Raw genomic sequence first — 18,412 nt, forward strand, 5'->3', positions numbered from 1 at the left:
GGGTGCTGACTGATGTTATAGCATCTTGTATTCTCAGTTCTGAGTTTTTTGATTTATGTGCAAGTCTTTTGATTACATGTGTGATAGGTGGCCTGAGAGCATTGTTCTCTTCCTTGTGATATGGACAAAGCATTGACATATAACACTTAGAAGGGCTTTACCTCAGGATATGCATACGCTCGCATCTGTCACATCCTTATGCTGTTAGAAAACAGGAGACTGATCATAGGAAGAGGATGCATTTTATATTATATATAATATATATAATGCATATTTTATAAAATCCTTATATATGCACAGTAAACTTACTATTAAAAGTTCAAGACATTTCTTCTAAAAGGATGTGCACACAGTACTAATAAAACAACAGCAGCCATATACTTTCTTGCAAGCTTAACCCTAAAGAGTAATGCACAATTTTTCTTAGAAAGTTAACAAATCTGGGCTCTGGTGGACCAAAGGGGTAGGGATAGAGGAAGTTCCTGAGTCAAAGACCCCTCCCAGGGAATGCCTTGCTGCCAGCCTCTGCTCCCTTTTAAACTCAGGAGTATTAGTGCAAACACCCGCACCAATTACAGCCATTGTGATACTGATCATATGAGTTGATGGACAATCTCTCAGGAAAATGGGCCCCAAACCACTTAGGGGTTGAGATGAAAAATCAGAAACTTAGAAGACATTGTTTTATACATCCCTACAATTAGACATGTTATAACAAAAGGCTTGCTTCTGCTCTCATTGAAGACAAAGGCAAAATTCCCATTGATCTCAGTGGATGCAGGATCAGTCCATAATATGATTAACTCTGCATAAAATGATATAACAATCAATTACAAAAACTGTGTGTTTTACAGCAAAATTAATGTGGGATTGGATTATATATGGCAAGACTGCAAACTAATAAAAGAGATACAGCCATCTCCTGGTAGTAGGATCCTCCAAATCACGGTAGTTGTCTAGGTTATGAGAATGAGCAGTTCCATTTGGTTCCTTTTAATTCTTACTAACAGATCACTTGAGAGATAGCATCCCCAGAATAACAGAATACTTGTCAGGTCTGACTCTTAGGCTATGTCTTAACCAGGGCCGGCTCCAGGCACCAGCTTTCCAAGCAGGTGCTTGGGGCGGCAATTAGAATGGGGCGGCACTCCGTGTCCCGCGGCGGCAATTCAGCAGCGACTGCTTGTGGTGGCAAAATTGCTAGAGCCGTCCCTGGTCTTAACTGCAATAATGGGGTGTGAGTGCAGCTCATAGAGATGTATTCAAACCAGCTTTAATCTAGATAGCTTTAGTACCAAGCAGCGAAGCTGGGGCAGCACATACTTCAGTATTGTCTATATACGCCCACCCTGAACCCTAGGTAATTACTTGCATGGTTAGCCTATGCTGAAGCATGTGCTGCTGAAGCTTTGCTACTCCAGGACCCAAGATAGCTAGATTAAAGCTATCTTAGTATGTCTACATGAGCCAGAATCTCACACTGTAGTTGCTGGGGAATTTAATGCACTTGTACTGTCTGTCTCTTTCTCTCTCTCTCACACACACACACACCTGTATGTCCTACATTACTACAGTATCTAAGTACTTCACAATTTTTAATCATCAGAACACCCCTCTGATGTAGAAAAGAGGAGGAAGGTAGTGAGGAGATAAATCTGTAAAAATAAAAATTATATGTTTTTTTTTAATGTGAGTTCTTGATTTTTAGCAGTCTCTGAGTCTAGAGATTCTTCTCAACTCAACCATTTAAAAGTAGATTTTGGCTGACAGATTCTCAGTGTTGCTCTCCACTGAGGCCAAGATGGCCTATCTCTTATCTTGCTTAGTGTTCATGAATTACAATAACCCTCTAACAGAGACCTCCAGCAGCAGGAAGGTATTGTGCTGGGTGGGAATCAGGCTCAAAGCCTGGGATCCCAAAATATGATTTTTGAATTGGTCTATTTTATCCACTTCTGCTTTACACCTATACATTTTCAACACTAGGCCCACAGTAGCAAAATTTAATAATCTGTTAGTATTCCCAGAGTCATGGAGATTCAGCAAAAGAGGGGTCGGGGAGACATTTTAACATTAAAGGCTATTTGGAGAGGGAGCCTGGTGAGCTACTAGCCTCCCCTCAATCTCTCCTAATGTTTTTTTCATATGATTAATTTCTGAGCAGAAAAGCTTCTCCTAAGGCACCTGAACCAACATTATTTGTATCTTCTTTTGTAACTTGTGCTTGCCAAATAGTAGCGTTTGGAGTTCTTTATCTCTGATATTTATTATAGAACTTATTGTATTGTCCAGTCTTTTTTGAAAACCACTTCCCTGGAACATAATGCATGATTGAGAGGGTGATTGCAAAAGGTATTTGTCATCTGGACTAAAAATATGGGATATTTTATGGAAAATATGTATGACATGCTACTGTACATTGCAAGTGACACAAATTTTACACTGTCATGGACAGTTAAACCTCCTCTTTTTTTTTTTTTTTTAAATTTCCCTACAGTAGTATATTGTGGTCCTGCATTCTGGGCTTTGGTAACCCTTCCTTTTTCATTATAAAATACGGTATAATTCCAGTTATCTGAATTCCTTTTATCTGAAAATCCTAGTTATCTGAAGCCACATTCTGTCCCCCATGTTGCCCTATATTAATCACCTGCTTTATCTAATCACTTAGTGCTAATCAACAGCTTTATATTTGTATAGTGGTTCTGAGCAGTTACCTGCAGTTACTGAAATGTAATCCTGTTTCACCAGCAACAGCATATTGGCAGGACCATGTCAAAAAGAAAAAGATCTATGCTGGATCTAAAACAGAAGTATTAAGCAAACAGCAGCATTACTCCCTTCATTCCCCATATGATTGTATCAGCAAAACTGCAGCTCAGAATAGCACTTCCATAATTTATCCAAGTACCTGGTGTGACAGGGTCGGGCCAGATGGCTATAGGAGAGTAATAGAAGGCAGATATATTAGCCCCAGGCTAAGTAGGTCCCTTTTCCCTGGGTAGGGTAACAGGGAAGGTTCCAGAACAATCAGGAACCTTCTGGAGACAATTAAGACAGGCTGATTAGAACACCTGCAGCCAATCAAGAAGCTGCTAGAATCAATTAAGGCAGGCTAATCAGGGCACCTGGGTTTTAAAAAGGAGCTCTCTTCAGTTTGTGGTGTGCGTGTGAGGAGCTGGGAGCAAGAGGCACTAGGAGCTGAGAGTGAGAACGCAGACTGCTGGAGGACTGACGTGTACAAGCATTATCAGACACCAGGAGGAAGGTCCTATGGTGAGGATAAAGAAGATGTTGGGAGGAGGCCATGGGGAAGTAGCCCAGGGAGTTGTAGCTGTCGCACAGCTGTTCCAGGAGGCACTCTAGACAGCGGTAACCCACAGGGCCCTGGGCTGGAACCCGGAGTACAGGTTAGGCCCGGGTTCCCCCTAAATCCTCCCAACTCCTGGTCAGACACAGAAGGAGTCGACCTGGACTGTGAATTCAGAAAAATGGCCAAGCTGAGGGCTGCCGTGAAGCTCGAAGGCGAGCAAATCTGCCAATAAGCGCAAGACCCACCAAGGGAGAGCAGGAACGTTGTCACAACTGGTGTCAGAGGTGGGATCTGGTGTCCACAGCGCGGCGGAAGAAGGAGGGTGTTTGGAAGGGGGGGGAAAAAAAAAAAAGGGGAAGAGGGTCTATTTTTATTTTTTTCCACCATGATACAAGCCAGGGCTGCCCAGCAGGAGGCTACTCGTGTCCAGGCAACTGCCCAACAGGAGGCAGTGCGGCTGCAGCAAGAGACTAATTGCCAGCTGATGGACCACGCTGCTCAAGACCGGGCTATGTTGCGGGAACTGGTAAACCAAGTAAAGGCCCTTACAGACCTGAACCGCGGCCATGATGGGACACAGATCATGTGAGCCAGCAATTGGCTGCAGAAAATGACGCGGGAGGATGACGTAGAGGCATACCTCCTGGCCTTTGAGAGGACAGCCCTGCGGGAGGCTTGGCCCTGAGAACAGTGGTCTGGCATCCTCGCTTTATTCCTGTGTGGGGAGGCCCAGAAGGCCTACTGTGATTTGGCTGAAGAGGCTGCGGCAGACTACCCCCAGCTGAAAGCAGAGATCCTGGCCAGATCTGGGGTAACGACCGCAGTGCAGGCCCAACGATATCATGAGTGGAAGTACCAGGAAAACAAAACCTCTTGGTCCCAATTATATGACCGCATCCATCTCGCACGAAAGTGGTTACGAACTGAATCCTGCAGTCCGGAGGAGATACTAGAGGTTCTGGTCATCGACCGGTACATGAGAGGACTACCACTAGACCTTCGCGCCTGTGTAAGCCAGAACGAACTCTCCACCTACGATGAGGTTGTCGCGCTGGTAGAAAGGCGAAGGATGGCGAGGGAGCTGACCCGACCAGTTAAGGAAGAAGCACCCCGGGTTAAACTAGCAGCACCAAGCCCTAGAGCTCGGGTTACTGGGCCACCAGGAGAATGCAGGTGGAAAAAGAGAGGTGCTGAAGGCCCACCAGAAGCCACAAAGAGTCGGAAGAGGATTGTGATGTTAGACTACCCAAACCAAGAGACCAGGGAATGCCTAGGGCTCCATACAGATGTTATGCCTGCGGGGAGTGGGGACACATAGCTGCACAGTGTCCCAATGCCGAGGAGCCTATGCAGTGTAACCTGGGGAACTGGGTAGACCCATGCTCCCTAATCCACCTTGTGGGGGTCTCACTAACCCCACATATGTACACTAGACCTGTGAATCTAAATGGGATAGAGACCACAGCACTGGTTGATTCGGGGAGTGCTATCACGCTTGTCTCAGTGAAGCTCGTGAAGCGTGGTCAGCTGCTGTGGGCTAAGCGTACCGGGACAACATGCGTCCATGGGACAGTTGGTTATTATCCCACCATCCCAGTAAAAATCGAGATTCAGGGGAACACTACTGAGGTAGCAGCAGGTGTAGTCCCTAAACTCCCATACCCAGCGCTCATAGGGAGGGACTTACCAGGGTTTGGAGACTTACTCCCGGTAGGGGAATTGGAGAATGGGGGAAGCCCTGAAAGTAGTGAGGCATCCACAGTAGATGGTCAACCCCCAACCTTCTCTGAAATATCCCCAGATTTGTTCTCCACTCCCAGACAGTGTAGAAAGACGAAAAGGGAAAGAAGGGCAGCTAAGGCCTTGGAAACCCGAATACTAGCCCAAAGCCAGAAGGTCGCTCTCGTAGGTAGGCGGGACCCGAGCAGCTGAAAAGGAGGCCACTCAGGAGGGAGAAGCACCCGAGTCTGACCCACACCCTAACGCCTCTGAACCAGTAGAGGCAACAGAGACTGGCTCCCTAGATCTCGGGCAGATTAGCCCCGGGAGAGGAAATTTTGGATGGGACCAGGCTGAAGACCCAAGGTACGACAACATTAGGAAGAGACGGGGTAAAATAGATGGGGTCCCCATGGAAGGGAAAACCCAGGGACCAGGACCCTACTTCATAATGAAGAAGAATCTTTTATACCAGATTGCTCCAGTACAGGGGCAGAAGGTACAGCAGATCCTAGTACCTCGAAAACACCAGAATGCTGTATTAAGTCTGGCCCATAGTCATCTTTTTGGGGGGCATTTGGGGGTAGAGAAGACCCTGGCACGGATCCTGCGACGATTCTTCTGGCCCGGAGTATATGAAGTGCGGAGGTACTGTGAGTCCTGCTCGGAGTGTCAGCTGCACAGTCCCCGTCCCCACTTGAGGTCACCTTTAGTACCCCTTCCCATCACAGAGGTCCCCTTCGAGCGAATAGCCATGGATCTAGTGGGACCCCTGGAGAAGACAGCCCGGGGCCACCCATATATACTTATCGTTCTGGATTATGCTACTCGCTACCCAGAAGCCGTCCCCCTGCGGAACACAGCTTCTAAAACGATAGCTAAAGAGTTGGTGGGGATCTTTGCCCGAGTGGGGCTATCAAAGAAGATATTAACAGACCAAGGTACCCCATTTATGTCGAAGCTAATGAAGGACCTCTGTACGCTGCTCCATATACATACCCTGAGAACTTCAGTCTATCATCCGCAGACCGATGCGCTGGTAGGAAGGTTTAACCGAACCCTCAAGCCAATGATAAGGAAAGTGGTAAGTAGAGACGGGAAGGATTGGGACACCCTACTACCCTACCTTATGTTTGCAATCCGGGAGGTACCTCAGGCCTCAACTGGGTCTTCCCCCTTTGAATTATTATATGGACGCCACCCCCGTGGCATACTAGATATTGCAAAAGAAATCTGGGAAGAGGAACCCAATGAGGGGAGAAATATAATTGACCCTGTGTTGCAGATGTGAGAACGGATAGCCTGGGTCACCCCTATTGTACGGGAACATTTGGAAAAGGTGCAGGAGGCCCAGCGAACCCATTACAATCGCCAGGCAAAAGTCCGACAGTTCCAACCAGGGGATTGGGTGATGGTGTTAGTACCCACGGCAGAAAGCAAGCTTTTGGCCCAATGGCAGGGGCCTTATGAGGTGGCTGAACTCGTGGGGGAAGTAACCTACAAGGTGCGGCAGCCAGGACGCTGGAAACAAGAACAAAATTTATCACATTAACCTCTTAAAGCCTTGGCACCAATGAGAGGCATGTGTAGTGGCCCAAGAGACCACGATCCAGGGAAATAACATGCAGGAGCAGATCAGGATATCCACTGAGCTGACACCAAACCAGAAGGAGGTAACTGAGATGATCAACCGATACCAGGATGTGTTTTCAACCAAACCGGGCCGGACCACCGAAGCATATCACCACATTATCACAGACCCTGGCGCAAAGGTAACTTTAAGGCCCTATTGGGTCCCAGCAGTGAAAAGGGAGGAGATCAAGGCAGAGGTAAAAAGAATGTTGGAGCTGGGAGTCCTCGAAGAGTCCCACAGTGAGTGGCCAAGCCTGATTGTGTTGGTGCCCAAACCTGATGGCACCACTAGGTTTTGTAATGGACTTTTTCCGGCTGAATGAGATATCCAAATTCGATGCATACCCCATATCAATGAGTTAGTTGACCGCCTGGGCAATGCCTGATTTTTGACCACCCTTGATTTAACAAAGGGATACTGGCAGATTCCCCTTGCCAAAGATGCGAAAGAAAAGACGTCATTCTCTACACCAGAGTGTCTGTTTCAATATACTGTTCTTCCTTTTGGACTGCTTGGGGCACCTGCCACCTTCCAGCATCTTATGGACAAGCTCCTACGGCCCCATACAAGTTATGCAGCAGCATACCTGGATGATGTGATTATTCACACCCCCGACTGGGAAACCCACTTAGGAAAGGTGGAAGCGGTTCTGGACACGCTAAGACAGGCTGGCGTCACAGCCAACCCACCCAAGTGTTCTATAGGGCTAGCCGAGGCTAAATATCTTGGCTACATTGTAGGAAGGGGCATGGTCAAGTCCCAACTAAAGAAACTGGAGGCTATCCAAAATTGGCCCTGGCCGAATCAGAAAAAGCAAGTCCACGCATTCCTGGGTGTGGTGGGGTACTACCGATGATTTATTCCCCATTTTGCTACCAGAGCGAGTCCCCTGACAGACCTGATAAGAGCCCGGGGTCCAGACATGGTGAAGTGGACAGATGCCACAGAGAAAGCATTCATGGATCTACAGACAGCCCTCTGCAGTAATCCTGTGCTTATAGCCCCAGACTTCAACAAAGAATTCATTTTACAAAGAGATGCATCTGAAGTAGGATTGGGAGCTGTCCTATCGCAGATGGTCTGAGATGAAGAACACCCAATCCTCTACTTCAGCAGGAAACTCCTCCCGAGAGAGCAGAAGTATGCCGTGGTTGAAAGAGAGTGCCTAGCTGTGAAATGGGCCATGGAAACACTATGTTATTACCTTCTGGGATGACGGTTTACCCTTGTGACCGACCATGCACCCGTCCAGTGGATGGAGCGAAATAAAGAGAAGAACGCAAGGGTGGCCAGATGGTTCCTGTCCCTACAACCTTTCCAATTCACCATACAACACCGGGCTGGAAGTCACCAGGGCAATGCAGATGGCTTGTCACGAGTACACTGCCTGACATCCCAAGTTGCCCAACCCCATAGTGTTGAGCAGAGGGGGAGGATATGTGACAGGGTTAGGCCAGATGGCTATAGGAGAGTAATAGAAGGCAGATATATTAGCCCCAGGCTAAATAGGTCCCTTTTCCCTGGGTAAGGTAACAGGGAAGGTCCCAGAACAATCAGGAACCTTCTGGAGACAATTAAGACAGGCTGATTAGAACACCTGCAGCCAATCAAGAAGCTGCTAGAATCAATTAAGGCAGGCTAATCAGGGCACCTGGGTTTTAAAAAGGAGCTCACTTCAGTTTGTGGTGTGCGTGTGAGGTGCTGGGAGCAAGAGGCACTAGGAGCTGAGAGTGAGAACGCAGACTGCTGGAGGACTGACGTGTACAAGCATTATCAGACACCAGGAGGAAGGTCCTATGGTGAGGATAAAGAAGGTGTTGGGAGGAGGCCATGGGGAAGTAGCCCAGGGAGTTGTAGCTGTCGCACAGCTGTTCCAGGAGGCACTCTAGACAGCTGTATTCCACAGGGCCCTGGGCTGGAACCCAGAGTAGAGGGCGGGCCCGGGTTCCCCCCAAATCCTCCCAACTCCTGGTCAGACACAGAAGGAGTCTACCTGGACTGTGAATTCAGAAAAACGGCCAAGCTGAGAGCTGCCGTGAAGCTCCAAGGCGAGCAAATCCACCAATAAGCACAAGACCCACCAAGGTAGAGCAGGAACTTTGTCACACTGGTTATCTGAAAGTTTTGGATGTGCCCCAGGCCATTTGGATAAATGGGAGTGTACTGTACTCTTGAACTTTCTTCACTGAAAATATTAATTACTTGAATTCATATGCCTTTGAGTCCCCTATTTCCCTTTCTTCACTCTCTCCTGGATTACTAGAGAACTGATCAATAAGTGTCTATTCCTGTCACTGGTGTTGTATGTTATGTAGGTGGTCCACAGTCCACAATCAGTCACACCTCCAGCAGGGCCCTTTGGTCTGAGTTCAACTTCCTTGGAATATATCTCACATTGGCAATGAAATTTTTAATATATATATGGCATCCCCTTTAAACCAACCCTGTGAGGTGTTGAGGGTCCTTAGTGTCTCACAGAAGGGGTGGCATACACACCATAGCTCCAGTGAGATATACATATTGTAAATCCCCAGGGCTGGCCCACAAAATTTTGGCATCTGAGTTTGGGAGCTCAAATGATGCCCCCATGTCCCCTTGCTTGGGCCAAAACTTTGAAAGGTCTCAATTATGCCTTCTTCCTGTTCTACTCCTCTCATGGTACTGCTCTGCTACCTACTCCAATAAAGGAGAACTAACAACTTAAAATGCCTTGTTCAAAAATTTTAAGTAACAACTAACTTTCAAATGCCTGAACAGCAAATGTAACTTTTCTTGTCTGCATAGTAAACACTGGCATTTCTATCTGTTTGAATAATCAAAGTGGTGCTTTCCGTGCCTTCTTGGTTGCAAAGATTTGAACTGCTTCCTGCTGAAGGTCTACAGTCTGGGCCAGCTCATGCTCTATTGAGATGGTTGCAAGGCCGACCAGCCTCTCCTGTGTCATTGTGGAGCATAGATGTGTTTTTATTAACTTCAGCTTGGAGAAACTGCGTTCTCCACTGGCAACGGTTACAGGAAGTGTTAGAAGTATGCGCAGAGAAATAAAAGCATTTGGAAAGAGGGTGGTCATCTTATTTGTGCACATACATTTCAGCAGGATCAACTTCAAAGGCTGTTCTGGAATATATCTTGAAAGGGCTTTCAGTTCATCACCTAAATCACTCGCATCAATATTGCGCATGTCATCATTTGTCAACACTGTCTCTAGTGCCCTGCATGGCTGGTGTAGGTCTTCTTCAAAACTCCTCACTATACCTGGAATATCATACAACATCCCAAATATACTGCTGTGTTCCTTAAGCTGCATGAAACGTTCTTCAACTGACTGTATTGCACAATCTAGCACCTGGTTAAAGAATTCAACTTTGAATTGTTGTTTGGGGTCTCTTATGGGATTATCCCGTGCCTCGTAATCAAAATGTCTTCTTCTTTGGTGACTCTTGTATTCTTGAATGGGTGGGAAAATAACTTCAGTGTGAAGTTCCTCTGCCAACTTCTGTGCACTCTGCAGAATGTTTTGAAATCCCTCATCTGACCGGTAAGAGTGTAGGTATGACTTTGCTTTGTCAAGTTATTCCATTGCTCCAGATATATCAAGGTCAACACCTTGGAGTCTCTTGCTTACAACATTTATTTCAAACAGTATGTCATGCCACAACACTAAACCACACGGAAATTTGAAGTGATGTATGTTTCTGGGGATTCCATTTCCCTCTGCCACTGTTCTCCCACGAACAGTTCCTGTCATAGCATTATCCTCCATAATGGCAACTATGGCATCATCTATCTTCCCAATTTGATGGCAACTATGCCATCATCTATCTTCTTTATCGCCTCCACTCGACTTTCCCATCGCGTGGCACTCGGTGGTTTCAGTGTCAGAGAGGATGTTCCCAGATGTTGCTTCAAAATTTGCCATCGATGAGTTGATGCAGAGAAAAATACATAGATGCTTTGAATTACATTAAAAAATTCAGCAGCCTCACTAGAAGCTGATGCTGCATCACTGACCACCAAGTTCAATGAATGAGAACTGCATGGGACAAAAAAAGCTCGAGGGTTTAACTCGAATCCGTTTCTGCACTCCTCTCTTCTTTCCTCTCATGTTGGCACCATTATTGTAGCCCTGACCTCTCATGTCAGCTATCTCAATTCCCATATCTTCCAGCTTTTTAAGAAGCAGTAGTATCATCAATGCCAATAAATTGTAGAAAATGCTTTCTGACAGTCACCATTGCAGGGTCATTTTCACTAGGTTCTGTGGTTGTTACAAAATGCACCATTAAAGTCATTTGTTCCGTATGGCTGATGTCAGGTGTGCAGTCCAGAATAACAGAGTAATATCTTGCTGACTTCAGATCTGCGACAATCTTCTCTTTGACTTTTTTCAGAGTAGCAGCCGTGTTAGTCTGTATTCACAAAAAGAAAAGGAGTACTTGTGGCACCTTAGAGACTAACAAATTTATTTGTGCATCTGATGAAGTGAGCTGTAGCTCACGAAAGCTTATGCTCAAATAAATTTGTTAGTCTCTAAGGTGCCACAAGTACTCCTTTTCTTTGACTTTTGTTGCCAGTAACTGTGTGATCTCATTTTGAATTGTTTTTCCAAGGTAGTCGTGTGAGTACATTTCTTGGGTGGTGACTCTTCTTAGATGCTCCTGGAGTACAGCATCAAACTCAGCCATCAGCACCACAGTTTTAAGGAAGTTTCCATTGTTTGGCACATACAGCTGATCTGAAGTGCCACGCAATGCTAGGTTTTGGGTAGAAAGCATTCTCACAATGGCAATGAGCCTTTTCAGAACATTTTGCCAGTAAAGAGACTCTGATGCAATCTTCTTTTGATGCTGATCATCTATGGTGGCCTTTAACCTTAGTCTCATCTCAAGCTCTTTCCACCTAATGAATGCTCTCCGGTGATTTGCTGCTTTCTCATGGCATGCCAGATTTCTAGCCAGATTTTTGCAGTCCTTTGTTCCTGTAGAACCCAATGTGGCTGGAACATTAGACTGGCAGAGTTTGCAACAAAAACAGTATGCAGCATTCTGTGTTTGAGTACATAAGCCATGGCCTCTCCACTTTGTCACCATTGGGGACTTTTCACGCCAATAATGGGTTGGATGGAAACTTCTGTTTTCGTTGTCTTTGGGGAACATGAAGTTTTTCACTTGCTGTGGCCCATGCAGTACAAGGAAGTCCCTCAGGCTACTGCTCAAGTGGGTCCACAGTCCTGGATCATCTAGACTTAAGGAACTAACCTCAGCAGCAGCTGTTTCTTGCGCCTCCACCACACTCTTCTCTGATCTACACTTTTTCTTCAGGAATGTGCATGGTTACATCCATTTCAGATGGAGATATGGATGTTGCAATAGCTGCCAGGTCACCTGCACTCTGACTAAATGGAAGATCAGGCATCTCCTCACCACTCACATCCACACTGGGGCCGGAAGGTTCACCGTGAACATTTGTGTCTGTGTATCTCAGGAGAGTTCCTTCCTGCTTAGATAGAAAAGCTTCCTTTGCTTTCTTTTTCTGAATGCTGCCTCAGAGGGTTTTTTTTTTCTTTCACTCATGACTCCTGTTCTGTGCCAGCTAGAGTGGCTCTCAACACTCAATTGAAGGGGACAAATAAGCAGGCTGGTAGCAGGGCCTGAGTGCGGGAAGAGATCAGCATCTTAAGGGCCTAACTGGCTCCTACTCTTTCAATTGACTGCCTGTTCTCCTCAAGTGGGTTCAGGGAAGCAGCAGGAAACAGGAAGCTCCCTGGGAAGCTGGGGTTAATCAGTCCAGGCTCCTGGGGGTGCTAGAGAGGTACATAAGAGGCTCCTCCTCTCTCTCCCTGCAGCTCCTGCTGCTTTCTGTTATTCCCTCTTACCCTTTATCCTGCCTGTCTGTTATGTGTCTTGTGCCCTCCTTCCTCCAGCACAGCACTCCACCATCTCTGTGCATCTAGAGCGGAGAGAATACATATGCACCAGCAGCAGACACAATTTTCTACACTCTGGGTCCTAGTGGTGCCCCCTCACAGTCTGGAACCTGAGGTGGCTGCCTCAGTTCGCCTCATGGTAAGGCCAGCCCTGTAAATCCCTAGAAAAGCTGAAATTCAGTCTCAAGGGCGCTCTTGGGGAGCCATGGCCTATGTACCTCCTGCATGGCGCTATTTTATTTAGAGTCTGGAATCCCAAAATGTTCCAGCTGCTTCAGAAGAGATATCACAACCCCTGCCCAAAGAGTTTACAATTAGCTTTTAAGATATAACTGTCAGTGAAGGTGACAGACAGTAGGAAGTCGGAAAAGTGAGGAAGGATGAGGGGTGCAGAAATATGACCATGTGGTTACTGACATTGGGCATGTGCAAATCTCAGTTGTTCAGTCAAGGTTTTTACTTGAATAAAAATATATTAACATGCAGGGAACATGGGTGAAAGAGAGAGAAAATAACCCAGCTTTGTGCTTCAGAGTGCATGCAAAGCATATACAAACCACCTATTTTGATAATCCTGTCATACCTTTTGCTACACCGAACGTTATTTGAAAATGTATATATTTTGTCTGTTTACTGTTCTGTCTGACTTTCTAAGATTAACTTCTCAATTTTTACAGATCGATGGTGCATGTTCTGCTTATCTGTCCATCATAGATCCTCACCCTGAGGTGAGACTAGTTAAAGCGCTATTATTTTAACTATTTATCATTGTTTTTCAAGTGCCATTAACTAGCAATCTGGTGTCTGAGTTCACGTTTCCTTTTCAATAGGCATCCAGTGCACTGGAAGAACTTTGCTTTATGGTCATGGGATTTCTACAGAAACCTCAGGTAGTGCAAATTTAAAACTATTTTACATTTCTGAAGCATGATTTTCAGTATACTAGCTGCTTGAAACTTCAGAATAAATTGAGGATCTATGCAAACAGTAATTATCCCCAGCTTTCTGAGCCGGGCAATCCTTGGATAACCGTGGATACTAGCTTGCCACAGCCTCCAGCTCCATGTTGTGTAGTTATGGTGCTGCTCAGGTCCTGGAGGAATAGTATAAATCCATATCTCCTTCACTCTGCAATGCCTTATGGACCTCATCCAAAGCCCACTGAATCCATCTGAAAGACTGATTAGCTTTGGACCATTTGATTAGCTTTGGACCAAGCCCTATGTTTGGGAAACAATCTCTCTCCGCTTGGAATATACAGTCTATGGAGTTTTTGTAGCTTATTGGTTAGAGTAACTACACAGCCGCCAGTGTAGGAATTAACTAGTTTCCTTAAGTTACCTGGGAGGGGAGTCTCCTGTCCTCCCCGCATTGGTACTTTACTTTTACTGGAGAATGGGGCCTCACACCTTGCTGAATCATTAAAACATGAACTCCTTTAAGTCTATTAGTGTCAAAGCAATAAAGTTCTCCTATTCTGAATAGTGGAAAGAAGAAAGTGGCCCAGTAGTAGCATGTTAATGATTGTAAAGAAATGTATTTAATGACTAAAAAGGATTTATTTAGTCAAGTTTTCTGGTGGAAATCAGTATACAGTACAGTTTTTGAAAGCAGCAGTTAACCACATTATATTTCTTGGGCTGTTAAATTATCAGAAGAGTAAAATGTTCCAAGAAAGAACCAAGATATTTAATGTTACTAAAACTGATCTTGGCTTGTTTTAGAAATTAAAGCATATATACCAATTATTGTTCCCACAGGGTTTAGAGGAAAAAGACAACACCAAAAGGGTAAGATTGTCATACATATTTTTGGTCACACTTATATTGTCAAGAAAACCATAACCATTAACCTGTCTTGTAGTAAAATCCCACTTCTAATTTTTTCTGAACAGTTCTTATTTCATTATTCTAAGACTCATGACTCAGGCAATTCAGACATCATGGTAAGTTTCGCCACCCCTCTTTGTGAGTACGTGTGTGCTTGTACTTAAAAACAAGACAGTATTTCTCTTAGCAGTAGTCTTGGTAGTCTCTCCAGCTGGAGATCAAGTTAATAATTTGTGGAGTTTTTTTATGACACAATATCCTTAATATTGTACATTTAAACAAAATTAAGGAATATCCAGGGAATGGTGCCTGTCTGAACATTGTAACTTCAAAAATCTAGGAAGGGTGCCACAAGACACTTGTTTATCCTAGAAAAAATAAAACCATGTTCATTTCTGGTATTTTATAAACAGCATATCTAATATAATTACATGTTGAAATTAAGATCTCATGTGCCTGATCCTCAGCTAGCGTTGACTGGTGTTGTTCCGCCAAAGTCAATGGAGCTATGCTGATTTATACTAATTGAGGGGGTGGTCTTAAATGTTGACAACTACTAAATATATCTAAGGAAGCATTTTAGAATCTTATATTTTGCCTAATTAAGATTTTTGGATTTCACAGTAAACAAAAAATAGAATAAATCAAATATCCTAATGTTTGATATTTAAAAATTTCTCATCACTCAGAGACTACATTTTGATCAGCTCTTGCTTTTAAAGTGCAGACATAACAGATATTTCTTTTCTATGTGCAACCATGCTCTTTCATTGTGTACCACTGCATTTTGAGTGTAATATTCAGACTTTTCACTTTTTGGTAATCATTCTGTCATGTTTATGTTCACTGTTGTCTTGCTCTATATGTTTCCACTGGGAATATACTGCATCATTGCTAAAGCACAGTACAAGTTATTTTCTGACCCTCCAGTGAAAGAGTGTTAAAGCTATAGTCAATATGTTTCCTGGTTGATTATCATCCATAGATCCAATGCAGCTTAGTTTAGTGATAGCACTTTGCTAGCTGCTTTGGGACTTTATTTGCTGTTTAGGTTTGACACTTTTTCTACTGCATGAAATGCTATTTTCTTTAAGCACCTGCTCTGTTTCTGTACCCTACAAATGTAGGAAAATGACTGTCATTTTGCCTATTAACTCTGCTGTAACTTTGATTAAATTACTGTTGTAACAAATGACCTCTTTTTTGTTGCACTTTGTATAAAAGTAGTCCGATATGCACTGTTTTTCGATGTTGTGAACCATGTTCTCTTGTTTAAACAAGGGGATCAATTTGGTCTTAAAAATTAGTTGAATGAATGCAGGTAATTATAGTTTGATTTATTTCTTGGAACAGGTTACTCCTTATGTAATAAATAATCCATATTGAGGCCTTGATCCCTCAGTCCTTGATCCTTTGATTCACTGCATGGGGGCACATTGCTCAACCTGCATGGAGCCCCACTGAGTTCAACAGGGTTCAGTGCAAGCACATCAGTGTGCCTGAGCATGTGAATTGCAGAGTCTGGGCCTTAGTTTGTCTTTCCCGAAGCTAATAGGACAACCTGCCGATTTTACTTCAAATACATATCTAGCCTGGCAGAAACACTACTAGAAATTACTTTTTAATAGAACAACATCACTTTTATTTCTGTGATTCAAACTATTTTAAAGCAAAATTAACTTTGAGTGCCAGGAAATTTGAAGCTATTACAATAGCAGATCGTCTTAGAAACAGTAGTAATCGGAAACGGAGAATGAAAGCTTCCCAAAAATGTTCTCTGCACAGTTCACTATATTAAAATCACAGAGCTAGTAGTGCACTCACAAAGGCTGAGCGAAGTCAGAACTGGGACTTGCTCCTGACCAAACAATATACAGACTAATCTATAATGAACACAGTAGAGGAGTTTCACTTCAGTGCTCTAGGAAGTGTATTCCTAGACTAAATAAACATGCTGTATCTTTCAGATATAAATTCAGAGTACCCAAAAAGTTATCAGTTAACATCTTCAGTCCTTTGTTTTGCATGTTTTGTCCATAATCCAGCAGTATAGTAAGAGACATTCTTTGCATCACAAGACCAGGATTTCATTGTTGCTCATGTGTCTGTGTTCATGTCCTCTCAGTCGTCTGTCCTGCATCCTTTGCTGCAACTTGTTCCCCAACTTCATGAGAGAAGATTGAAGAGATACAAAGCAGACGTATGTAACTTTAAACTATGTATGTTTGCTGTGACCGTTGGTGCCTGGGGGGGCCACACTGAGAATGCTCAGTCAAGTCAAACTGCAAAGAATGGGGCATACAATCCCCAAAACTGGTGGTTATTCTAATAATTAGATTCATTAAGGCAGCAACAAAACAGCTTCTACAATACATCTCTGGTTACCCCAAAGCCAGAAATACAGTTTCCTTAAAGCAATCCAGCCTTGGGTTCCCACCCACAAAGCCAAGTCATATGATGAGGATTACTGAAAATCTTGTCCATCATATATAAAGTTCTACCAATCCCAAGGGATTGGACACATTACCCACTAGGTCAGTTTCATAATAAAGATGGTGAGCTGCTGAGTTGCAAAAGGTTCTTTCCAGAATCAGTTCATCAGGTTATAGTCCAAATAGGTGGTCCATATATAGAGTTCAAATTATTTCATGAGAATTGGCAGGGTAATCTAGACTGGAGCTGGAGACCTCAGTCTTGCGACTCAAACTTCCCCTGACCAAGCTTAAGCAGATCTGAGATACAGGATTGAGGCCTTAGAGTTCTTTTATAGATCTCTGGCAGGCTATCGATAGCCTCTTGACAGCAGGCATTTGAAGTAAAATCTCCTATTTCTGATGTATACACAGATAATTAGGTGCATTCATCAGCATAAGCATCCATAAGCAGTTCATATGGAGTTTACTACAAACTTCAAAGAGAAATATAGACCATTATTACACCCAAGTTTCTTCTAAATGTTAATATTCCCTTTTAATCTCTGAATCAATAGAATACAGTAACAAACAGGAACCATCCGTTACAATGTTAACCTCTAACAAGATATAGGTAACCACAGACAAATAAGATCACTAACAATACAAGACTGCATTTCAAAGCTCTAGTCTATCTAACATGGCTTCGTTAGCTATTTATAAAGAATGGACCTAATTACCATTTATAATACTTTTCTAATGTCTTTAAAGGTATCATTTGGGTCATTTAGCCTGCTCGTTCTGTAATCCTTTCTTGCTCAGTGTCACACTTGCACTCCTACATTGTGTGGTTTCATTACTTCTTTCTGAAAACATCCTATTTAAGTGTTTCTGATCATAGCATTTTTTCCAAGGTGCATCATCACATCAGTATGCTATTTAAGTGAGGTTTTCTATGTCCTATTTACTGGAAAATACTCATGCACCTTCGGTGCTTAACATTTTTAAAAAAAGAGAACTAAAATAATATAAGTTTAATAAGTACCCAAAAAAGGAACAATGACAGATGCCATATCCTGTATAATGAATCTAGATATTTTATACAGTTTTAAAAATCTCAGACAAGTGTTGTGCTATCATATAGCTTAATTTTGCCTAAGGGCTCTTTTTCTTTTACAAGACTGAACAATGTCTGCTTATTAAAATGTATTTATGACTTAAACACTTGTAACATCAAGAATTGTCCTAGTAATTACAGACCGAAATATGGCTTAATTTAAGGCACAGGTCAGAAAATTCCCTCTTAATTTTTGCCCAGAGCCTCAAAAGTCTTATTTTTCCGAGCTGTAGAAACATGGCCTTTGAGACTAGATTCTTCTCTTGCTTTGTGCCTCTATTTTTAATAAGCTTGTTCAAAAAAATTTAGCTAGTGTAAACTGATCCAAGATAAATAGATAAGAGCAAAATAGTACACAGTTAGTCCAAATCTCCTCTTGCTTACATTAGTATAAATTGGGAGTAATGCCTTTGAACTCAAAGGTGTAAACACTGGAGTAAAACAGGTACAAGTGAGAGGAGAAC

At 43.6% G+C, this 18,412-nt stretch overlaps 1 protein-coding gene across 1 annotated transcript in view; it reads left to right on the forward strand.

Moving 5' to 3' along the window:
- Positions 1-18,412, forward strand: part of NMU (neuromedin U) — a 45,208-nt gene that overhangs the window by 10,842 nt on the left and 15,954 nt on the right. Inside the window, 5 exon segments of the mRNA XM_074950087.1 lie at positions 13,269-13,319; positions 13,422-13,481; positions 14,352-14,381; positions 14,486-14,536; positions 16,546-16,620. Of these exon segments, the coding sequence (XP_074806188.1) occupies positions 13,269-13,319; positions 13,422-13,481; positions 14,352-14,381; positions 14,486-14,536; positions 16,546-16,620 (267 nt within the window).

Source organism: Natator depressus, chromosome 4, assembly GCF_965152275.1.
Source record: "Natator depressus isolate rNatDep1 chromosome 4, rNatDep2.hap1, whole genome shotgun sequence".
Lineage (NCBI taxonomy): Eukaryota > Metazoa > Chordata > Testudines > Cheloniidae > Natator > Natator depressus.